This window comes from Gadus macrocephalus, chromosome 15, assembly GCF_031168955.1.
Source record: "Gadus macrocephalus chromosome 15, ASM3116895v1".
NCBI classification, from domain to species: domain Eukaryota; kingdom Metazoa; phylum Chordata; class Actinopteri; order Gadiformes; family Gadidae; genus Gadus; species Gadus macrocephalus.
Window position 1 is genome coordinate 2,324,245 of NC_082396.1, and position 24,653 is coordinate 2,348,897.

Here is a 24,653-nt window from a genome sequence, read left to right on the forward strand (position 1 = left end):
GATAATTAAAAGAAAACATAGGCAAAGCTCAAAAATTAATAAAATAGACAGAAAATGAAGGCAAAGTTAATGCAATGTATTTAAGCATAACCTTTAACCCTTTAGCAAAAAAATAAAAAATAAAACTTTAAGCCCCGGGTACCCCTGTTATACGTACTGCCTCTTTGCTGAGGAGGGTCCCCAAGGCCGGGGAGTCCAGCGGGACGGGCCCCTTCTCCCTGACGCTGTCCTCCAGCCCCTGCATCCAGCCCATCATCTCGTCCAGGCCGTCCTGCACGCTCATGGACCGGGTCAGCGTGATCTGCAGCTTCTCGTTGCGGTCGCTCACCGACTTGGACAGGTTGTCGTAGCGCTCAGCGATGTCATCTGAGGACGCGGACGTGGAACAGAGACAGAAACCCCCCCCCCCCAGGGTTGATATGTGTTGCGGTCACACGCTTTGGAAATAACAGGAAGTTTTGGTCTGGGTGATTGATAGAATGTTATTAGATATTTGAGTTTATGCCTTTTTTTGGAATGTGTGAAGGAACGGCGTTGGGTAAAATCCCAACGGAAAAACGAATCATTGGTTCGGTTTGCCAAGACGAGAATGATTGCGGCATAAAAATAAATACATTTTGATGGATTTTACTATTATATTTATCCAAAAAGTCCAAGTGGGAGGTTTCAACTTTTTTATGGCTTACCAGCGACCACTTTGTTATTTATAAGTGATCAATAACCATCCATAAGTCACTAATGAGGTGACCATCGCGGTAACATTAAAAGGACATCCAACTTGTGTTTCCCGGCTGAACGAGGCCTGGCCACAGTGCAGTATGCTGGAGCCATGATGTTTAGATGATGGTCAGATGTCATGGAGCCATGGTGTTCAGATGAGGGGCAGAACCACTCACCCACGATCTCCTGGATGGCCTCCGGGTGGCTGAGGAGGTCGCCCTCGCACGAGATCAGAGAGTCGGACGTTTTGCGGAGTGTTTCGACCGCGGTCTGACGGCCCGTCATCTGTCCCTGCAGTGACTGGGGAACAAAAGGAACCATATTTATTATAGATCATTATGTTTTTGGTCATGATATCTATCTGCAGATATATCATTGTATCATCAAGTCCTGATTGATTGGGTTAATATCTGCGGATCTTTTTTTATCAATTGTGGAAATTCCTCTCACAAAACATTAAACTAATATATAAATGATAACATATAAGTTACCGTTGTGTAGCTGATATCTAGGCCTACATGTTGATGTTTTGACTAATTCGAGCTACACTGCAATACATTTATCAATTGACCAAAGAAGTGTATATGAAGGAATCTCTAGAGATTAATCTGTGTGACCTCGTATTTGTATTGTCATGTAATTTGTATTCTTGTCTGGTAAATGGAACTTCGAGTCCGGAATAAAGTATTCATTCATTCCAGAGAATAACAACATCAACCGAGATAACTACGGCATAGTGCTTAAAAAAAACCAGAAACTTAAATATTAATTCCACTCTGTCAGTGTGGTCATCTCAGTCCACCCAGGCGCGTTGACATTGTAAAGTAAAGCGCAGGGCTCTTTGCATAGGAATGTTTCAGGAACCAGAGCCAGGAGGGGGGAAAAAAACCGGCACACTTTCTCCCGCCGGCGCCTGGTATCTACGCATATCACTGTACGCATATCCCCGTACCAAGTCACCACCTCACCCCCCCCCCCAACCCAGACCTCCACGACCCCCCCAAATAAAGACAAATGTTGAGGTGAACATGAACATGACTCTCTGTGCTTACAAGCCTGCAAACGTTCAAGCCCGCACGAGCCGTGGCCAACCCTCCCTCTCTCCCTCTCTAGAGAAGAGTTATTTTTCCTTTGTGTTGGAGGGAGAGAGAGAGAGAGGAGAGCTATAAATAGCGGCGTTGTTTTAAACGAAGTGGAAACGCTTTATATGGCGAGGCATGTCTGTTTTGTGTCGTGACCTTGTAACCCGTTTAAATGCTTATTGTTACGGCGTGCATTAACTGCCCTCTTCAAGTCATTCTCTCACTGGTCGTCACACATCACACAGAACACACACACACACACACACACACACACATACTCAGAAGACCATAGCATCATTGGTATTAGGCACTAGTAGGCTTAGATGTTTTCAGTCAGTGTTTGTAACAAGGAAGCCGTTGTTAAGAACATTTCTTTTTTTAGATACAGTCAGCGCAAGTCCTGTCATGCTAAGATTGATTAGAGAATTGTAAAGCAAAGAAATCGGGTCCCCTGATCTCGGTCGCCATGTGAGGTCAAAGTTCCCAAGATCTGTTTCATAATAGCATGATCTAAAACATGACACAGGGCCCAATCCCATGTTATCTTAAATGACCCAAGACCCAAAATGACCCACAACAAAAAATAATCTTGAAAAGGATTTATTTTCCTTGTCTTGTTTAAGGGCTAAAGCAGGACTCGTGTACAATTTACAATCCAAAGTCATCTTGCTCAAGGATGTGAACATGTAACCAGCACACACCAGGGTACCAACATGGGATTCAAGCACCCTAAACACTAGCCTAGACTATCCTGCCCCCTTGTGTGTGGGAGGGGTATTGCAGCCCCGGTGGCGTGTGGTGCTTCATACCTTGGTGTCTTCCAGTTGTATCTGCAGTGTCTGGGGGTCGGCAGCGATGGCCTCAGACTGCTGTCTTCTGGCCTCCTCCTCTGAGCTGTTGAGCCACTTCACCAGCTCGGCAGATGAGTCTTCATACTTGGTGTACTTGTCCACCACGTCCTTCAGGTTGCTGGCCAAACTGTTGCACTAAAAACATTTAAAATAAGTAGAATAGAACAAATATGTATTTAATGTATGTATTTTGTATTTCTAAAGCTAACATTACATTAAAGGTAGGGTTGGCCGTTTGGAGAAGCGAGCAAGAGAAAGATCGATTTTGAAAGTATCCAACCAGAAAGTAGAGACAGACATGTAAGCCTGTCCAATCATTTCATTCGGGCCGAATTAAATGATTGGACAGGCTTATAACAGGCCTGCAACAGCCACAGAGACCGGAGTTACGCATTTTGTTTGTCAGAGGATCTGATTTATCGATTGCTGTTTTGATTTTATCAGAATTTCAACAAATATGATAGAAAATGCTTTTAAAATAAAAACCCTACCCTACCTTTAAAAAGGTAACAAAAAATACATATTAACATCACTGTGAGATAAAGCACACTAAGAATGTAAAGAAATAGTTTGCACTTCCTTTCAGGCAAATACTGCCATCTTGTGGTTAGTGTGAGCTACTACAACAGATGCCAGCAAACCTACCTGAGTATATAATGCTTTGTAGCGGCCGGCTGCAGAGTCCAGCTTCTCCTTGACTGAAGCGCAGGACCCGGAGGTATCCACCGCGAGCTGGGAGCCCTTATCCATGGCATCCGCCGAGCCACAGGCCTTGGCCACGTCCAGAACCTTCTGCCCCGAGATGGTGATGAAGCGGAGGTCCCCCTTGTGGGAGATCACGTCCTCCGAGAAGCTCTTCTGCCGCTGGAGCTTCTGGGCGAGGACGTCCAGGCCGTCGCCCGGAGCGCACAGCTCCTCCATCTCCGCCTCCGCCTGGTCCAGCCACGCCTCGAACTCCACGCTGTCGCCCTGGAACTTCCCGAGCTCCTCCTGGACGCTCTGCACCTGCTTCATCTGCTGCTCGGCCCGGGTGAGGGAGGCGTCGTAGCGGGCCCGCAGCTCCTGGACGTCCCGCTGCAGCTTCTCCTGCTCCTCCGGGGCCAGCACCTGGGCCTGCTTGTCCAGCAGCGCCTGAGCCGACTGCGTGGCCACGATCAGCTCCTGCTGCTGGGACAGGATCTCCTGGTGCCGCGCCTGGAGGCAAAACGTCATGACGGGGAGGGTGAGTTGTCACGATGCGAAGAGATAAGTCTTCGTGGCGTCGATAGTGCCATGAATACATCAAAGTGAAATATAGAAATAAAATCCCATTTCTAGTGACAATGGCACTAAAAAAGGGTCAATGAATGATATGAGTTATAAGTTATTAAAGGGGGGGTGAACTCCAAAAAATGGAAGTGGAAAAATGTATATATTATATGATCCCCAACATTGGATATTTAAATATGTCAGTGTTTGACTTCGAGCTGAAACAAGGGGTTCACCTATGCAACATTTGAGTGTCTTTCCCATCATACCTTGACACGGTCATACTGCTTGTCGATATCCAGTGAGGCGTTCTTCTCATTGGTCCGGCTCACTGAGTCGGTCTCAGCGGTATCTGGGCCGTTGCCATTGGCGTCGTCCTCCTTCTCCTCGTCCTCTCCCGGCGCCCCTGCCGCGGACGTCTCCTCGGGGAGGTTCCCGTTCTCCTTGCTCACGTCGCCGGGGGACCCCGTTCCGGCCTCCGTCTCGTTCCCGATGTTAGAGATCCAGCCCAGCAGTCCCTCGATCTTGTTCTTGCTCTCTTCGAGCTGTTCCACTGCCGCCGTCTAAACAGAGCAAACACATACGTGTTAAAACCCCTGACAGATGACCATGACGTCCACCCTGAAAAGAATCATTACAAAGCTTCAGCTATCGTTAATATGCTGTGATGAAGATGGATGGATGGATGGATGGATGGATGGATGGATGGATGGATGGATGGATGGATGGATGGATGGATGGATGGATGGATGGATGGATGGCTGTTAGAACAAAAAGTGATGTTCTTTCTTCCAGCCACATGTATAAAGGTTAACGTCACAAACCTTCTCGCTCTCCTGCTTGATGGCCGTCGTCACCACCTTCTCCAGGTCTTTCCTGGACTCCTCGGCCCGTTGGTTGATGAGCTTGGCCTTGCTCTTGGCCTCCTCCAGCTTCTTCTCCACCGCGGCCACTTGCTCCGGGCTCATCTTGGCCCGGTTCTCCTCCAGGAACTTCTTGGTGCTGCTGATGACGTCGTTCAAGGCCCCGGCGTTGGTCAGCACGTCCTTCTGCAGGGCCTGGGGTCGGGGGACACAACACGGGTTACATCGAGACGCATAGGGAGACGTATGGGGGAAGGGAACTCGTCGTGGAACCCATGGAACCATAACCAAGCCTTAAGCAGGGAGCCAAGATGGTGGCCGGGTGAACAAGGCCCCTCGTTGCTCCGTTATACCTGGTGCTCCTGCTGATACTGCTGCAGGTCGCTAACGCTGTCCGCGTGTCCGGCCTCGTGCTGGTGGCCCATCAGACGGTTCTCGGTGAGGGTGAGGCTGTCGCAGAGCTCGTCTAACTTGCTTGCAAACTCCTTCTGTTTCTCTGTGACGACCTGGCAAGAAGAAGACACAATCGAGTTTAACGTCACAAAATGAAAGCGTGTTTAACACCGAGGGCAATGACGAAACTAGCATCCAAACAGGCTGGTCAGAGTCGACTACCAACAGGACAAGAGAATAGGAGTATGCTGTGAACATGCTGTCGGTTCCCTAGATCATTAGGACCTAATCTCCTATGGGTGTTAGTGTTAATGTTGTAGAGCGAAAGCACTCCGACAGAGAAGATGCTCTCCCCACTGTTTTGACTCATGTGTTGTCTTGAGGCCTGTGGGACACACCGGTAGAAAGATTAGTAGGTAGATCATGGTAGACATGCAGGATGGGCAATTCCCCGTACCATATAGTCAATACACCCGTATATTACAATGGAAATGTTTGAATAAAAATCAGAATATATATATTTCAAAAGATAATAACATAGGTACTCTATATTTTAAATATATATATTTTTAATATTATTTGGATATGATTCCTTTAACTGTCCTGCTAAAGCAATATAAAAAGGTTGCATCTTTAATGGCCAATCGACGCCATGCAAAGATAACATGATTAACATTCATTTCCATCCGAGTCTGTCAGCCAGCTAGCCAAACTGCTCTTAGGGGCCTCATCCAGCCGCCAACCTGCTGCTGCGTGTCTCTCTCCCTGGCCTCCAGCAGGTCTTCCAGGGCCTGTCTCTGGGCGGCCACTGTCTCCGTCTGTTCCCTGAACGCTCGCTGAGTGGTGCTCAGCAGCTTGAGGATGTGTTTGCTCTGAGCCGAGCTCAAGAACTCGGTGTTCTCTGAGACAAACGACTGGACGTCGAAGGCCACGTCCTCCAACACGAGACGCACTCCCTGTTGCAAGTTGCTTTCCATTTCCTGGGACCAAAAAACGAACTGTGAGAGTTGAAATCCTCAAAGTACATTAGAATTTAGACTATTTTCAATTGTATGTCATGCAGTCATAAGGTCATGACTTGTACCTTGTTCTGCTGGAGTTTTTGTTTCAGCGTCTCCACATCGTGCGTGTTGAGCAAACCAGCGTCGCACGTCTCAGAGTTGTCTTGAAGGCAGCCGCTTAGCTTATCCAACTTACTGAGATGTTTCTGGTATATCCCATCCAAATGTAACTGCAAAGTCAAAATAGAAGAACATCATGCCGATTCATCCAGTCATGGACAGGAATATTAATAATAAAACTTAATGAATGTACTGTCCAAGACCCAACACAATGAATCACTTGGCATCCTAGGGCCATAAACACTGACCTTTCCAGATTCGATTGCCTGAGTTAAAGCTTGACTTTTGATTGTGCACATTTGAGAAATGGCAGTAAAGTCGGTCCCGAGATGTTTCAGCGATGAAGCCAAGTCCTGTCGGACCTGTGTGGGCATGTAGCCATCGACAGAACCCAACAGCTCCTTTGCTTTCTCCAAGTCCGCCATGAGTACAACTTCTAATTTAGCCAGGTTGCACATCATCGTCTACAGTGAAGTCAATGCATAGAGGCAGAATTATTTTTACAAAAAATAAACAATCATAAAAGACAAATAATTACAGTGATTGCCCTTCATAGTGTCGAAACACAATCATCCTTGGAGGACCTCTAACCTGCACATCTCCGAGCTGGTCCTGCAACTCCTCCATGTTGCTGCTGAAGGAGCACTGGGATAAAAGTTCATTTTTGACATCATCTAAAAAGTCTGCGTGGTCCTGCAGTCCTCCCACGCACTCCAGGTACTCCTGAGTGCAGCAGGGCTGTGGGAAGACACAAGATAAAGTCAGTGATACAGATGTTCCACAAACATGTTTGAATACTTAATTGTAGTGTACAGAAAAAAACAAAAAAAACAAATGGATCACCAAATTGTTCTGCTTGTCTTCCCCATCGAAGGGGACTTCAGAACAGGTCTGGGCAGGCAGTGGATGGCAGAGCTCAGTACTGAGACGGAGACTTGGGTCTTCACTGGTATCCATCCTCTCCCCATCCTCCTCCTCCTCTGAGCTCTCTTCCTTGATGCTATCCAGGGTGTGCCATCTCTCTTCCTCGGAGTCAGAGCCCATAACCAGGCTCTCTATAACTCCCTTGAGCACGGACTGATCTTGGCTTTCCGGCACGTTCTGCAGAACCTGGAGCAGTTTGGACTGGAGGCTTCCCACATCGAGAGGCTGGGTCGTGTCAGAGGCCTCACCGAGTTCCTCTTCAGTCTCACTGTCTAGGTCTCCCAAGTCCTGCGCGGTTGCACTGAGGTCGAGTTGATCGCGCCATTTTACAAGATGCTCTAGGCCACTGCTTTGAAGGCTGTCAAGGGCTTCGTCTTCAGTAGTCAACACCATGTCTGACCACCGTGTCATAGTGTCCTGGTCCTCAGTGACACTACCTCTGTCCTCTTCTGTTGTGGCGTACCGCAAGTCATCTACCACTGACTCCTCTGTACCCCCATTTACACGTTGTGTGTCAGCCATCTCTGAACCCCGTTCTTCAATTGGTGTGCTGGGCCTCAGCGAAGCCTCTACAATAAGCTCTTTAACAGCCCTTTCATCCATGTTAACTGTTTCGATTCCCCCTTCATAACAGTTACCCTCTTTTACACCCCCTTCAACAAGTTGTGTCCTGGGCTTTTGTAAGGCATCTATGTTAATCCCTACTGTACCCCCTTCATCTTGGAGTGTGCTAGTCTCTTGCCTATCAACTTTGACTCCACCTTCTAAGGTATCTAAGTGGACCTCTTCAATAGACTCTGCATTAAGACCCCTTTCTACATGTTGTGTTGTTTTCTTTCCTACTTCCACATTCAACTCTTGCCCTTCAATGCCCTCTCCATCACTGTTAACACCTTTTACATCCCCTTCTTCATAGTATGCGTTGGGCTTTTGTATGGCATCCTGCTTAAACTGCTCAGTAAGCCCATCGTCATGTCCTGTGTGAGTCTCTTGCGAGTCATCTAGATTGACCCCATCTATCCCCACTTCTCCTTTTTGTGGGCTTGGCTTTAGTAAGGCATCAATGGTGACCTCTTCAATACACTTTCCATCTAGGCCTGTCACGTCTATAGACATGTCAGCCTTATCTTTGCCCCCTTCTTGGTGTTGTCGGTCAGGTTTCGGTAAGACATCTATGTTAACCCCGTCAATAGCCCCCTCAGATATGTTGACCTGTTCTGTATCCCCTTGACCAGATTGACTTTTGGGTTCTTGTAAGGCACCTTCATAAACCCCTTCTGCACCCCCTTCAACATGTGGTGTGTAAGTCTCCTGCAAGATTTCAACATTACACCCTTTCACACCTGCTGCTTCACGTTCTGTGTCAGGTTTCTCTAAGAGATCTACATTGACATCCTCAATACACTGTGCATCTCGGCCTCCCTCTTCCATAACCCCCTCCTCAACATGAAACCTCTCTGTATCCCCTTCATCATGTTGCGTGTTGACTTTCTGTAAAGCACCTCCATTCATTATAGCCCCTTTGTCGTCATGCATCTCCTCTGCACGCCTTTCCTCATGGTTTGTGTTAGGTTCTTGTAAGGTATCTGCATTCTCCCCTTCTACACCCCTGTCAATGTTTAACCTGTTTACACCCCCGCCTTCATGCTCTATGTTGGGTTCTTCTGAGGCATTGACCCTAACTTGCTCAGCCCCCCTCTCATCCTGTTGTGTGTAAGTCTGTTGCAAGACATCAACTTTAACCCCTTCTACCTCTGCTCCTCCATGTTGTGTGTCAGGCTTTTGTAAGGCATCTATGTTGAGCCCTTTAACAGCCACTTTGTCTACGTTAGCCTGCTGCGTACACTGCCCATCAATCTGTGTGTTAGTCTTTAGCAAGGCTTCAGCAGTTACATCATCTGTACCACCTTCAGCAGGCCGTGTGCTGTCAGGTAAGGGATCTAAGTGGACCTCCTCTACACCCAAGGCCTCTTGCTTGTCATGAATACGCCTCACAACATCAGAAAGATAAGCTTCGTCTGAGAAGGCAGGCGAGTCTGATAAACCACCAGAAAATGAAGTGGGACTCTGTGCAAAAGTATAATCGCCGCCTCTATTTCCATCTGCTAAAATGACCGTTTGTGAACCTGTTTGCTTATCATTAGGGAGACGGTCAGAGTGGATGTCTGCACTTATGGTTTTGTTTGAACAGCAGTCTATTTTCATTGTCGTGTCGCTGAGTCCAATCATATGTGTTTCTATGGTAACTGGATCAGTAGACAAACAGACCGGCATGCCATCATTAGTCATGGTCAAACTTTGGCCGTGCTGTTCCTCTAAGGAAATTGTACTGCCAATATCCCTGCCAAATTCGACTACATCTGCAGCAATGAAATCCGACTCCAACCTGTTGTTAGAATCGGCACCTGCTTGAATGCATCCTGTATCACCTATGCCAGCCTGCATTACAGCAGACGCGGGCTTCATTTCAACAGGACAATTCCCTTCTGAACCGAACGGCTGTTCAGGATATGTAATTTCATGGCTGGCTCCTGTGATCTCCCTCTCATCATCTCCCCTGGACGCAGTGCATGAGCTAACTGCACTTCCAAACACATCCCTGGGCAATGAGTCATCCCTAGCCTGACTGTGCTCACTAATCAAAGATGACTGAGCGAGGCTCACAGACACATTTTCCATTTTACTCTCCTCGGACAACACATCGCTGTGCGATGAGGACATGCCCGAGTCACTCTGAACAGGGCTGACGGTAGGATTGCCAGGAAGGCCGTAACAGCCCTTGTCTGTCAGAAAGTCTCTATCGACAGGTGAGCCATCACCTTCACAACACAGGTTGGCCAGAGTCGTATATTCATGTGCCAGCGGTGACTCAATGCTGCAGTCAAAGGCTCTGTCGGTCTGATCAGGCACCGGGGACAGGGTTGGTTGAGCATGATTTTGGCTTGCGGTTTCATATTGATTGATCGTATGCGTGAGCTGGCTATGGATCATTTCCTGCCTGCCCAAATCTGCCCTGGGTGAAAGCGCTCCGTCAGTGTGAGGAAACGAACTGGCTTCTGTAACCTGATTCCAGGAGACGGATGAGCTCATCTGAGTGCCAGCAGGCCCGTGACTAATGAATGAGGAGAGCACAGGATGTGGAGGATGGCTTATTTCTCCTGCCTTCCCTACTGACTTCCATTCTGCACGTTCACTTCTACCCTCTAAACCCATCCCATCGATCTGCTCATCAGGGACATCAAGCATCATCACAGCCACCTTGCTCTCAGTGAAGTGCTGCAAGGAGCTCTCCTCATCACGCCCACTGATGAGCCCTGGGATTCGCTGAATGCATGTGAAATCACTGACACTTTCCTCAGGGTTAATGATAGCTCTGGGCGTCGGGTCCGAGGGAGGCACGACCGCAGTTACTCGCTCACTGACATCCTTGAAAGCCAAATTGCCGCCCATGGTGACCAGGCAATTGGAGTTTGTATCACACCCACTACCCAGAAGGCTCGGTGGGTCATTAATATGCAAGGCATCATAAGAGGACTCTGAGCCACTTGGCACTGATTGTTTGAGGACTGACAATGGGCCTTTCTCGTCTGCTCTCTGCTCCTCTCCAGACAGCTGCAGAACAAGTGAGCCAGACGCTAGCTCATTAAACACAGGTCTCTCTGGGCTATGATTATCCACAGATGTGGTATGTGATAATAGGTCCCCTTGCTCTATTTGGGCTTTTTCAAGAGCACAGGTATTCTCGTGTGTCACTGTCAGTGTGTTTTCTGGCACTTGTTGGAAGCATGAGGGTTCTGTGCTTATATCAGTTGTGTGTCCTGACCTGATACACAGTGAGTTAGGATTGAGGTCAGACTGTGTTTCATCAGATGAATTTAGAGCAGCTGAATAACTTTTTGAGTTATTTTCGATTGACAGTAAATGAGAAGTCAGGACATTCCCTGAACATGAAGTGGGGAAGTTGGAAGACTCAGAAAGCATTGGAATATTAAACCCTTCATAGTTATTTCTTTCTTGTTCAGTGCCCAAATTATATTGCGTATTTACACCTTCAAATTCAGTGGAATGTGTATTATCGATGCTCTTTTCGAATGAAATGTATTGTGTAGAAATACACACTGTGTTGTCGTCCGCACTATATTCAGCGACCTCCACATGTGTTAACTGTGTTTCATCTAAGCTCATATCAAATTCTGTAGAATGTGTGTAATCTCTGTCCTCATCATATGAAATGTATTCTGTAGAAACACACACTGTGTTGTCGTCAGCATTATATTCGGTGACCTCCATGTGTGTTAATTGGGTTTCGTCTAACCTCATATCAAATGCACTAGAATGTGTGTAATCGTTGTCCTTATCAAATGAACCGGATTCTATCGAAACACAAAAAGTGTTCTCATATGCATTATATTCAGCTCCCTCAGCATGACTGAATTGTGCTTGGTCAAAGATACCAACGCTTCCCAAGGTGACTGTAGCATGTGACTCAAATGTAAGCATGTTTCTCGATAGATCACTTGTGTCCTCCTCATCAATGTGTAGCGACGCCCCTGGCTCTGTATAGTTCTCTCTGTCCGTCTCGTAACCTCCCTGCCCTGAAACGTCATAAACATCAGAATCATGAGAGGAACACATGGGTTCTTGTGATTCACTTAAGGCTAAGTCTTCAACTAAATGCTGAACCATGTTTGTCAAGCGTCTATCGAGAACCAACAGCCTTTGCTCTGACTTTGTGTCCAGGTAACTGTTCATCATGAGATATGAGGTGAGCAACTGCCTCATCTCTGAAGGAGATGGAGTCCCTGGATGTCCGATGCTTGACTCTAGATCGCCTGAGGCACGATTGCATCCATCGAGTGTGAGTTCCCTTAGCATGAGCCAGGAGGAAAATTTTGCGTTGAGCTGTTCAATATCCGGCAATGCTGCTGGAAACTCTATAGATTTCAACAACTCTGCTGTGTGATGGTCAATGAAACCCAATTTAGTGGCGGAATCAATGTCTACCACTTCATCGTTTTCTGGTATGTAAAAAGCTGCTATCTTTGGCCGATCTCTGAGCAGCGTGCTGCTGTAGTCACTGTCAAGTTGTCGGTGCTCGGACCAGGAGGACACAATGGTGATTTCATCTGAGCTAGGAATTAAAAGTCCTGTAAAACCCTTCTGTTTATCCAGCACAATGAGTGTAGTACTATGTCTCATCAAATCACACTGGACAGCTTCATCCGCTGTCATTCCCTCCTCATCTAGGAGCCCAACGTCTGTCTGCTGCCTCTGCCCCACACCCTGTCCTATAAGCAATTTTGGCGAGGTATTTCCGTCCGCAAACAGCATCTTAATGTGCTCCGGTGTGAATGATGAATGTGAACCCTCGACCCCCCTTTCCCCGTACCCTGCACTACTCTCCTCAGGCCTTTGCAGTCGTGGGTTCTCTAGAACGTTTGCATCGACAGTAGCGGGGAACAAGCTTGACCGATAAGTCCTCTCTACGGTCACCGCGTCACCACCAGTACAGCACATGTTCAACTCGTCTCCTACGTGCCGGTAGCCTGTCCTGTTAATGAGCAGCTGCTCTGATCCCTTCCCTCCGCCCTCCCTGAGTGTGGGTTGTGCTGTCAGGGGTACGGCGGAGGGAGGTGGAGGACTCTGGGTAGACTTGCCTTCGTTGTTCAGATCAGGGCTTTGGTGGGGGGGGGTGTCATACCTAGCGTCCTGTTTCAGGGCACGGTTTATCTCCGGACACACCTCTAGATCAGAACCATAGAGACCAGAGTTTAGAGGACAGGCCAGCAGGAAATCGATTTCCCCCTGATCATTTCGACCATTCTGAGCAGTGAACTCGTCCCAGGTTTCAACGTCAAAATCCTGTAAAAGGAAAAAATGCCAGAGAGAATTATTATAACATCAAACACATTTAGAAATGTATGTAGAAATTCAAATTGCATGATGCATTGGATCTCAAGAGGCAAGGCAAAAAGGTTTTACTCACCATTCGACACACATGTGCATGTTAAGAGATCATAGGCGAAAGAGCAGGCTTTGACAGCGGGACAACGTTAAGCACAACACAACAACACATTGAAGCTGTCATGCATCTGTGAAGGTCTTAATACAAGGCATCCCTCAGAACAGACATGAGGAAGTATTATTGGTTCCTTTGGGGCTGGACATTTGAAGCGCATGGATTCTGTGGTGATTGGGGTTTGAAAAGTCAGCGTGATGTGGGAACTAGCTAAGCTAATGTTTACAGCATACTCCATGACCCTTATCAGACCACATCCTGTGGTAGTCAATATTCTGCAGCGATCCAGTACACACAATAACAACAAACCCGCAGTGACAAAACAAGAGAACCTTTTCACAGCCTGCTAGGAATAAGGTCATAGAGGCAAAGGTTAGTCATGCGACTTGACAGTGGGTGCCAGCTGTGAGACAAACACACTAACAGGCCTGTTGGTGAGGGGGTGGGGATTAAGGGCACCAGCCTACTAGCCAACCTGGTCTGTGGAGGGCATCTGATCTGCACACTGCTGGGATAGGTCGCAGTAGGCCTGGCTGAGAGCCATCAGCTGTTCCTGGGCTTTCTGCCTCTCCTCCTCCGACATTCTGCGGGAGTTGAAGAGAACGTGGTTGGATTGAGAGGAGGCCTGATTCAAGCAGATAACTTAAATGTGCAGGGTGCAGGATCTATTGGCATCTAGCGTTGGGGTTACAGATTGCAACCAACTCAAAACAAAACTCTTCACCTCTCAATTTCCTACAACGTGGGAGAAGCAAGGGTGGCCTGTACTGGCCTGTATTGTGTAAGGTGCCTGTAGGTACTTCCAAAAGGATTTCATCATCCATGACAGCATTGTGTAGCCAAGTGTCAAGTGATGAGGTTCTATGAGTTCAATCATTTCTATTCAGTTATGGAGGTTCTTATCAACCTGGGATCATACACAAATTTAAACATATTTATCAATAATATATTCCATTTCAGCCAAGTCTGTTCCACCAGATGCCAATAAATACATCCACCCCTTTGATGAGTACAATGCTGCGTGTCAAAAGGTGTAACGGGTGTAGCTTACTTGTCACTATGTTTATTCAACATCATTTGAGTTGCCCTCAGGGCTTCTGCGATTTGTTCCTTTTTGGTGACCATCTCCTCAATGGAAACCTACAATAACGATGATCATGTGTTAACTATATAGCGTTACCAGCACACACACACACACACACACACACACTAACACGTTGATAAGATGGATGGCTAGCTATACATTAACAGATGTTACTTGGTATTGATTAAATAGTGAGTTTAGGATAAGTTGGTGAACACAACTTTGTATGTATTTTGTTCTAACATTTGTTTAAAATATCCATCATGGGAAATATAGAAATCTAAAGTGTTGTTTATGCTATGGCCTTATTTTTAGTGACATGGAATAGCAACGTGGATTTGTGTTTTACTATAATGTCATTCATGAACAATACCTGAACAACGGTGTACGTTTAATTCAGCTCAATAAGGAAGTTATGAAATGTTGATGTAATTTACATGATCTCGATGCAAGCATCTTATTAGCCTATTCAGGCTGGGCATTTATAAGATGCAAGTCAATATATAATAAGTTAAATCCATGAAAATCAAGAAAATCTATCATTGTACCTGAAGCTCAGAATGAATGTGTTTTACTTCAGAAGCTATTATGTATACTAAATGTATGTACATATTATTTATTAATATATTTGTGTATGTTTGTATAAATGTATGAAATGGCATGATACAGAACAACTCAGTGACATAAGGGGATCCCACAAACTGTTTACCTTGGGCTTATTAGAGGCTTCTGTGTTTGCGTTACCATCGGTCATATCTTTGCCGTCATTGCTCAGGCCCTTTTTCACATCGGACATCCAGTGCAACAGATTGCTAACTTTATCCCCATGTTCCTTCTTCTCCTCATCAGCCGATCTCTAGGATATTAACAGATTAAAAGGTTTTCTTTAAAGGTTGGAGTTATCAACCTTTTCATTAGTACCCAACACAGTGAAGGAAATGGGGATGTTAGGAAAACCTTATTCAACAATCTATTCCTGACTCAGATTCCAGAAACAGACACCGATAACTGGATAGCCTTAATCTCATGCCTTTATGTTCTGAATACTTTTCAAATAAAATCATATATTTGTATAAAATACAAACCAAAATGCTAATAATATTCATCATAAAGGATTTTTATTTGTGTTTTTCTTCCCAGTATTTATTTAGAAAAATGATTAACCCATATGATTCCACATGTTTGCTTGGTCTCAGTATGCACCACTGCATTTCAACATGTCAGAACATTTTGCATGGTCACGTCACAAAATCAAATGTATAAAACCTCCGGCAAGGTGTTTTTATAGACCCCTTAGAACAACCAGATAACGACGTGAACAGACTCTCTACACAACACTATTCCTAAAGAGAACAGCCTATTTACATGTAGCGATAATTCCAATTGGGTCTCACAGCCTCCAGTAACCTAAGCCCCGTGTGGTAGTCGTGGAAACTCCTCTCCAGAGCCTCCATGAAGGAGATGCCTCTTCTGGTCTTCGGGCAGATGATGGATTTACTGTAGGACTTTGTATCTTTCAGTGAGTCCAGCGTGCGTTTGTCCAGGAAGCCGCTCCGAGTGACCTCCTCGAGGGAGATCCTGCTCCGGGTCTCAGGGTCGATCAGCCCCCCAGTCAGTAGCTGGAACTCCAGGCAGCGCAGGCCTATGTCTTTAGAGAAGACGCCCTCCTGGACGGCCTGAGCCACAGAGATCCTCTTCCCCGTCTTGGGCTGGACGACGCCTTGGTAGGCCTGCTCGTACAGCGGGAGCTGCAGGGCGAACGACTGGTCCAGGAGACCTCGGCCCAGCGCCTCCTTCAGCGTGGCCTTCTCGCCGGACGCGGGGTCCAGGATGCCCCCGGTGCAGACCTGTGCCTCCAGCAGCCTCAGCGCCGTGACGCGGTCCACGAGGTTCTGCTGCACGGCCTGGAAGACTGAGAAGCGCTTCTTCTGCGTGGCGTCCCACAGGCCCGCGATGGGGCTGTTCACGTCCTCCACCACTCCCATCCTGGAGTAGATGAGGTCCACCAGCTCGTAGATGCTCAGACTCCCACTGCGGTAGCTGGCCAGTTCCGTCGCCTCCAGGTACCCCTGACTTACGGCGGTCTCGATACAAATCTGTCTACCGCTTTTGCAGTCGATGAGGATGTGTCGCGTGCCACCGTTGTTGTCGACACTCGATTCTTCCACCCATTCGCCCTCTCGTCGCGACAGGAACAGGTAGGTCATCTGGCTGATGTGTTTCCCCTGATAGGCCTCGTACGCGGACATCTCTGTGCCCCGGTGGCTGCTGATGACGGGCACTCTACGGGCTCCAGGGGAGGATGCGCCGGTCGGACTCGCGTCCCCGAACGGAAGGAGATAGACGCCGTCGTCAACGTCGTAAACACACGTGTTCAGCAGTTCCCCGTAGTACGCCTTCTGTCTGGTGTCTGGGTTGTAGAACTTTTTGGGATTGGTGACGGGTTCGTACAAACTCTGCAGGGTGGCTTTGGTCAACAGTCCTCGGTCAACAGCGATGTCAGCGGGTACTCTGACCCCCATCTCTGGGACCACCACCCCCCCAGCCGCTATCTGGACCTCAAGGTAGGAGTTCCCTTTACACCGGTCAACTAGTCTGGCTTCGATGGCCTTGAGCACAGGCAGCGTCGTGTCCCCGTGGAGGTAGCCGCAAAATGCTAAATGCGCCTGTTTTAGTTTGTCTTTGAGAAGTGCGTCTATGTGCCCGTTTTCTATGGCATCCTTGAATGACTGGGGTTTACCTGCAGCTAAGCTAATGGAACTACCTGTCGCAGCCTGTGCTTCTAAAAACTCAATGGCGTTGGCCTTGGCCAAGATGCCTTTCTCAGCGGCTTCCAAGAAGGAGATATGTTTCTTACTTGACTCCAGGTAGAGTCCAGAAATGTATTTTGGCTGGCTAAGGAACTTGGCAATAGTCGCTTGAACTTCTTCCACTGTGGTGAGGCCCATTTCTAACCTACGCAAGACGTCTTGGCTCAACAGCTTAGCTTTGATCAACTGGTCAATGCTGATGCTGCCTTGGAGCCCTGGGAGGTTGACCGAGGTCCAGGTTATAAGACGCGCCGCACTGTCTTTTGTATCCGTTGTGTACATTGAACACTCGATTTCCTTATGTATCGTACGATATTCTTTAGCTGGCTTCTTATCGGACTGCTCCGACATTCTGTTGGCCACTCTAGATAACTCGGTGACAGTGTCTTGGCCTCCCATCAGAGACTTGTAGATGTTGGTTGCAATGGTCGACCGACCCTCCGTTTTTCCCTTTGTTTCTTGTGTGACTTGAGGGGCACTGTGCGGGTCTTTCTGTTGGGGTGTGGTCATTTGACTAGCACTGCTGAAAGTGTTCTTCACATGCTCATGGAATGTGATGTCCGTTTTGCCGTCTTTGGCAGTAGTATTTATACCCTCTTTTATATTTCCTTTCTTCACTGTTGAAATCTGTGAATATGACAAAAATGTAAATAAATTAAATTATACATGTCACAAATGAACCAGTAACAGTAAAGATGAAATGGATACATGTGTTAATGATCTATACATTAACATTGTGATATTGTGCATAATTTATGTCCGTTATACCTCTGAAGAAGCTCTGTTTTTCGTTTCTTCGTCCCCCTCTGGTTCATGTCTTCCACCTTGGTATGAGGTGATTTCCCTCGTCTGGATAACTGTCCGTTTGGAGAGCAATGTGGAAGCCATGTTTTCTTTGGCAGCAGGTTGATCCACCTCTCTCTTAGTGTGCCCGTCCTTGTGTCTGTTTTCCATCGTTATCAGGAACTCGAGCTCCCGAAGCTTTTCCTCGAGGCTCGCCACCTCCTTGACGAAGCAAGCGATCTGTCCTTTGAGAGATCTTGCTTCCTCTTCTTTCATCCTCACCTTTTGCTCGCTCACCAACAACCTCTGCTTAAAGGGTTCAATTTCTTTCGAGCAACCACATTTGCGGCTTTCCAGTTGACTTATCTTTGACTTAAGTTTTACTTTTTCGTCTTCTAATAGGGCGATCTGAGACTGAGCCTTGAGGAGATCGCGGCTTAGGATGGCTCTTTCCTGCTGTAGTTTGTCCATTTCAATCTTCACCTGGAGAAGCTGTAGTTGAGTTTCTTGCTTCGACTTTTCTGTATTCTGATTTAAGGTTTTTTCAGTTGATCCTTGGCTTGATATCATTGTTTGGTGCAAAACAATCTTTTGCTGCATTTCAGTCTGCGCTAAGAGCAGCTGTCTTTCAAAGCCTGACTTCTGAAGTTCTAGTTTGCTTTTCAATTCATCTAACATCTTCTTACAGTTGTCCAGCTGCTCTTCCATCTGTTTGCACCTAACTTTGAGCAGTGAGCCCTCATTGTGTTTTACTTTGGCTTCGTCCTGAGCTCTGTCCAGCTTTTCCTTTAACTCCCTGACCTCCGAGCCCATTGCGCGACTCTTCTCCTGGGCCTCAGCTCTGTCTCTCTGAAGTACTGTTATCTCCTTCCTCAAGCCCTCTGAGGACGTATCATAACCGGATAATGTCTGTTTGGCCGTCAGCTTACTATTCTGAAGCTCGGTCTCCATCTCGATTAATCTAGAGTGTTTCTGCCTTTTGTCCAACGTCTCTTTGGCCAATTCATCTTTGGTTCTTTTAAGGTCAAAGTTCAGTTGTTCAATTTCTAATTTGAACTTGCTCAGCTTTTGGTCGGCTGCTCTCTTGTCGCCCTGAAGAGTGTTGATATCCCTCTTAAGCTGCGCCTCCATTTTCTCTGAACTGCCGGTTATCTCTTTAATAGTCTGTTGACATTTGAGAAGCTCAGTCTCTAATAACTTCACTTTGGCTAGATAGTTCTGACTCTGGGTCGATTCCCTCTGTAGTTCTGCACTCCTTGTCTTGAGCAGTATGTTTAATTCGTTCACTTCTGACTTTAGTTGACAGCTTTTCTGCTGGGACGTATTTATCTCTGCCGTTGACGAGTTGAGGTCCGACTTCAGTTTCCTGATTTCGTTCTGATAGTTGGTGACGTGCTCTTGCAGCTGAGTGATAGTCTTTGCCTCCTCGTTGTAGCAGCTGAGTTTGATCTGAAGCTCATGCGAGGACTGGGATTTTTTAAGCAGCTCATCCTCAATTATTTTAACCTGGGATTTGGTTCCCTCTACCTGGGTCTTATAAATCTGTACTTGCTGGTCCTTGCTTCCAAGGTCCACCTTTACCTGATCAAGTTCAGCTTTTACCTGTTTCATGTTCTTTACCATCTCCACATTTACTGTTTTGAACTCCTCAATTTCCTTCTGCAACTGTGAGGTTAGATATGTACTCCTCTCTAACTCGGCTTCCATATTCTTGCACTTGTGTTGCAGAACTTGCTCAGCTTTCTTTGTGATAAAATTATCTTCTGTAGCTTTTTGAAGCTGCTCTTTCCAACTCTCTACATCAGCTTTCGCAGACTTAATCCTTTGTTCATAGTGTGCTTTGTCCTGCTGCAACGAATCTGTGTTAATCTGAAGACCCTTGAGATCATTGTCCAGGGACAATTTCGTTCTTGTCAACTCACTGCACCTCGCTTTAAGCTGATCTATTACTAGCTGTTTGGCAGATAACTCCTCTTCCAAACTCTGCATTTTGTCATCATACTCCTGCTCCACTGAGTTAAGCCTAGATATTTTCCCGCGGTTGATCTTCAACTGCTCTTTAAGGCCTTCTACCTCGGTTGTGTGGAAAACAGTTTTCTGTTCCAGTGAGGACTTCTCCCTCTGAAGGCTCTTGATCTGGTCCTGGAACAGATGGATGGACTCCTTCATGTCTACTGTTTCCTGTCGGAGCTCCTCTGATTGCCGCTCCATGCTGTCCCTCTCTGACTTCATGTCTCCCCGGAGTTTCTTTAGTTCGGTGTCTCGTTCCTCCAACAACCCTTCGTAGCGCTTTGTGTTTTTCTCCGCTGTGTTTCTCCGTCCGACCTCTGCGTCGAGTTCAGACTTCAGTTTCTCCACCTTTGTTTCTGCTTGCTGTTTACCCTTGGTGAGCCCTTCTATTTCACGGTGTAGGTCATCAGACCCAGCATCTGAACTGGTTACCTGTTCAGTGCTGCATATTACAGTTGCTGTCGACTCTAAGACGCTATCGTTAAAGCTCTTTTTGCGATCGTCCTCCAGCTTCTGGGAGGTGCTCTCGTCTATGATCTTCCTCATGCTGACGAGACTCTCCTCCAGGGACTTCCGCTTGGCTTCTGATTGTTGGATCAACTGTCGCGCTTGAGCCAACTCCTCCTCAATCCCTGCTTTGCTCTTTGCAGTTCGTTCCAGTTCTGCGACATATTGGAAAGTCTTGTCCTCTAGCATTGATCTTTCGAGACTGAGATCCTCTATCTCTCGTTTTTGACTCTGCACCTCTCCCTCCATGTCCCCTAGCCAGGTCTGTCTCTCTGTCAGGCTTGCCTCTAGCTCTTGTACCCGTTGTTGGAGTTGGCTAATCTCCTGCTCACCAGCAGCCTTTTGAAGCTCAATGTTCTCCGTCCATTTTGTGCTTTCTGCTCGTTCAAGAGCCTTTATGCTCTAGAACGCAAAAAATAAGTTAATGCGCAATTCTTGTGTTCATTCGACAAAAGAACATTGAGGAGAAGGGTGTGCGGGCATGGGCATTCAACCATCACCAGCAGGCCAGACGCCATGAAGCAGTCCCTCAGGAGATTTCGTTATACAATATTGTACAATAGAAGTGATTGTTTTGAGTTTTGATGATGTCTCTGCGTATTCCTTGAAAACTCCAAAATCCTGAAGAGACTCTGCTGTGCAGTTGGAAGGAGAAAGAGCAGAGCTTCCTCATGCAAGCTGGAAATATGCGTAGAAACGTTGCGCAAGTCCATCACATCTCTGGATGTGATGTTTTTTCAATTTATGAAAGCAATATAGCTTCCTTTTTCAGGAACATGCTGATAGAATTGTGAATGGTACTGCAGGTCAAGGTATAAAATGGATTGGATGTATCACACATCAGTTCTTATTTCATATTTAAATCTATTTATTTATCTTAAAAAAATGTTTGCTTTGTTTTAAGTGCATGTTATTGAATCTAATATACTTGTTTCCCATTACAAGCAAATTACACTCACACTTACACAGCTGTCAGCCAACCAGTTGCAACTGTAAGAAGACATGCTACCCTTTCAAAGGTAAACTTCTATGTCATGAAATGTGTATGGGAGCATGACCATATGAACTGTGAGTGAAGTGAACTGATGAAAACTGTAGGATAAGAAAATAACAGAAGAATTCAAAGAAGAGACAGCAGGACAAAATACAGAAAAACCCTCAGTTCCCCTGAATGGGCCATGCTGAAAGCCATCGTATGAGCCACTGATCCTGTATCAACGTCAATACGGGATGCTCTTATACGGTAAGGATCCCCGCAGACCGGCTCATTCAACCGTAACAAAGAAAGCAGCCTCACCTCCTCCTCCTCGGCCCGTCTCAGCGTCTCGCTGGCGAACTTCACACACTGGGTCATGAGCGTGACCAGGGCGGTGTAGCGCGTTCGCAGATCCATGAACTGTCGGGTGAGAAAAGACACAAAACGTCCAAAACGTTTTTACGCTTGGACGGCTCGAGCCACGAGGAGTTGCGCTGTAAGTTCTATGGCTTACCTCCTGCTGGATGGCGTCTGAGGAGTTCTGCATCCTGCGTTTCTTCAGAGGCGATTTATGCTGGGAGTCCACCATGGCTCTGTAGGTCATCAGCTGAAGCTCGTAATCCTAAAATAAAAGAAAGCACAGGAAAACGTCGAAAGATGAGAGATTGCGAGGTACTTTCTCTCGTGTGCTTGTGGTCATTTGTGTAGTCGTACTCACTTTGACAGCAGAGGAGTACTGCTCCGAGTGCTTCTGGCATTCTGTTATCCTGCTCTGTTTTTGCTCAATTTCCGCAACCAGAACCTGAAGAAATATACAGCATATTATGGTTGGTTATTATTGCAATGCAACCTACAGTGTTTTTAGATGCACAGTATTATTAAGCCGGTAGAGGTTAGGCGTCTTGCTGTGGAATGCCTACAGGTAGACCGATGAGATTGGGGTTTGGACCCACGACTGGCTGGGACATAAATTAAATGCTGCATCTACCTTCTTCCGGCTGAATTGTCAACCATGCCATCAGAGCCACACCCAGGGCCCTACCTTCTGAGTGTTGAGCAGCTCAGCCAGAGCCTTGCTGTCTTCAGGTTGGTTCTCCTGGGCTTTAAGCTGGGCGGCCTCCATGTCTTTGACCCACTCGTCCAAACTGCTGAACGAGTCTTTGTAGTATTTCAGAGACTTGCTGATACTTTCAAGCTCCCGAAGCCTAAAATCAAAATAAATAATAACGAACATGTTAAATAAAAAAAAATGACATTGACATTTTTACAATTACATTTCGTCACTTAGCAGCCGCTTCTATCCAAAGCGATTTTCAAGTGAGCCAACAATCAACAAATACAAACAAAAGTTGTGTAGTGTAGCTAAAGCAACCAGGAGGTGTTGTTCTCCGAACCCAAACCACCGACCTGTTGTCGATCTGGGAGTGAACGCTGTGCCATCTCTCGCTGAGCTGGTCGGCCTTCTCACGGTGCCAGTCCAGGTCAAAGTCCCGCTCGTTGTGGACCTTGAACATGCGCTCGCTGATGCTGCGCGCCTTCTTCAGCTCGTCCTCCATGTCGTGGAACACCTCCTGCTGCTCGTCCATCTCTGACCGCCAATGCTGGGAACGAACCAAGAGCCATTACAAAATGGGTCATGCCAACCGATATCAGTTTGCAACTTAAGACGATGTTTTGGGGACTTAGTTGAAGAATCTCGGCTTCTGCAATTAAAAAAACGAATTAAAAATACAAATCAATGACCAATTTGGAAGGTGGTCATACCTTGAGTGTGCTGATGACCGTCTCGATGGATTTGAGGTCACAGTTGACCGCGTCCTCCTCGTATAGTTTGGACTCGAAGACCTTGACCAGGGCGTCGGCTCTCTGGCTGTTCTCCACCACCAAGCTCACCGTCTTCAGTCTGCGTGGCGAGGAAGAACGGCAGGCCTTTAGTCGAGAGGTTACCAAAGCGACTGTGCAGTAAAATAGTAGGACATACATTCTCATCGCCATTACTAGAGAATGAGCATTCTCTGTGTGCATTGGCCATCGATAAAGTGTTCCCTCTTCTTCAGATGTAATGGTCAAATGACAGACATGGAATGTAGGCAAGCCAGCTACAAATGATTGTCCATGTAGTAGAAAAAGTTGATTGTGGTATTCCCCATCATTGGTATCAGTATGCTAGTAATGATCCGATCTCTCTGATGTAGGTGTCGAACTTCTGCTTTTCTCGGTACCCAGTCGTGACCCTCGTATGTGTCGCGCCTTAAAATATGTTTTCAATTGTGAACGCCCCCTAGGGAGGCTGACGAACAGCACGGGACGGGTCAGGAGTCAGGCCTCTGCGGACGTCTTACTTGTCCATGAAGATGGAGGACATGGAGTAGACCTGGCCCATGTTCTGCACCAGGACCAGCAGCTCAGAGGACAGCGTGGGCAGCGAGGGGAAGGTAGACGCCTGCTTGAGGAACACCTCGCACTTCTCCTTCATCACCTCCAGGTCCCCCTTCAGCTGGTCCAGCTCACTCATCTTCTTCTGTGAGGGGAGGGGATCGCAGTCACATTGGTCAGTATTTCTTTGACAAAATCCCCCCCCTAAATACGTTTTTCATAAGCTTACATTGTGGTTAAGTAGTGTGTCGTATTTGTTGTGTTTAAATTGACCTCTCAAATTCATTTAATTGATTGTGGTTTTGGTGTTATTGTTGGTATTGTGCAACACATTGTATTCAATGTTCTCGTATTGTGTTTTTTCCCTTTGTATTGCAGTAAATCAGCAAAAAGTGCTCTACAATGGATTGATTGATGGACATAAAGAATGGGACCGAAGGGAACGAAAACAACATCTCTACAGTTAATTATTTGGTGCATTCATGTATTTGTGTATTTGGTGTATTTTGCGGTAGAGGTGCGTACCTCCTGCTCGCTGATGCGCAGCTGGCTCTGCTCCAGGTCGTCCCGGTCCAGGGGCGTTCTGATCTTGCGGATCAGGTGCTCCTCGTGAGCCTCCAGGTGCATGCGGAAGTTCCGCACCTCCGAGATGTAGTGGTTGTACTGGGACTCCTCGTGCTCCTCTGGGGGCACAAGGAGAGGGGTGGAGGATGTTGAGTAAATGAGTATTAAATTACAAATAAAAATAATCTATATATATTTTTTTTATATAGATTAAGATTTTATATAGATTAAGTTGATATCTAAATTGGATCGTATTGAATTGAATTTAATACATTTAATGTGTGCCCACCATGTATTTGTATTAATTTACTAATAAATGAAA

General features: G+C 46.7%; 1 protein-coding gene across 1 annotated transcript in view; it reads right to left on the reverse strand.

Annotated features, from left to right (window-relative positions):
• Positions 1 to 24,653, reverse strand: part of dst (dystonin) — a 119,834-nt gene that overhangs the window by 51,350 nt on the left and 43,831 nt on the right. The window contains 23 exon segments of the mRNA XM_060072913.1: positions 158 to 366; positions 897 to 1,020; positions 2,612 to 2,788; positions 3,299 to 3,847; positions 4,171 to 4,464; positions 4,726 to 4,959; positions 5,118 to 5,270; positions 5,901 to 6,137; positions 6,242 to 6,388; positions 6,527 to 6,742; positions 6,870 to 7,016; positions 7,122 to 13,064; positions 13,697 to 13,805; positions 14,273 to 14,361; positions 15,015 to 15,161; positions 21,713 to 21,811; positions 21,906 to 22,013; positions 22,110 to 22,193; positions 22,434 to 22,596; positions 22,799 to 22,992; positions 23,156 to 23,294; positions 23,734 to 23,912; positions 24,293 to 24,450. Of these exon segments, the coding sequence (XP_059928896.1) occupies positions 158 to 366; positions 897 to 1,020; positions 2,612 to 2,788; positions 3,299 to 3,847; positions 4,171 to 4,464; positions 4,726 to 4,959; positions 5,118 to 5,270; positions 5,901 to 6,137; positions 6,242 to 6,388; positions 6,527 to 6,742; positions 6,870 to 7,016; positions 7,122 to 13,064; positions 13,697 to 13,805; positions 14,273 to 14,361; positions 15,015 to 15,161; positions 21,713 to 21,811; positions 21,906 to 22,013; positions 22,110 to 22,193; positions 22,434 to 22,596; positions 22,799 to 22,992; positions 23,156 to 23,294; positions 23,734 to 23,912; positions 24,293 to 24,450 (9,899 nt within the window).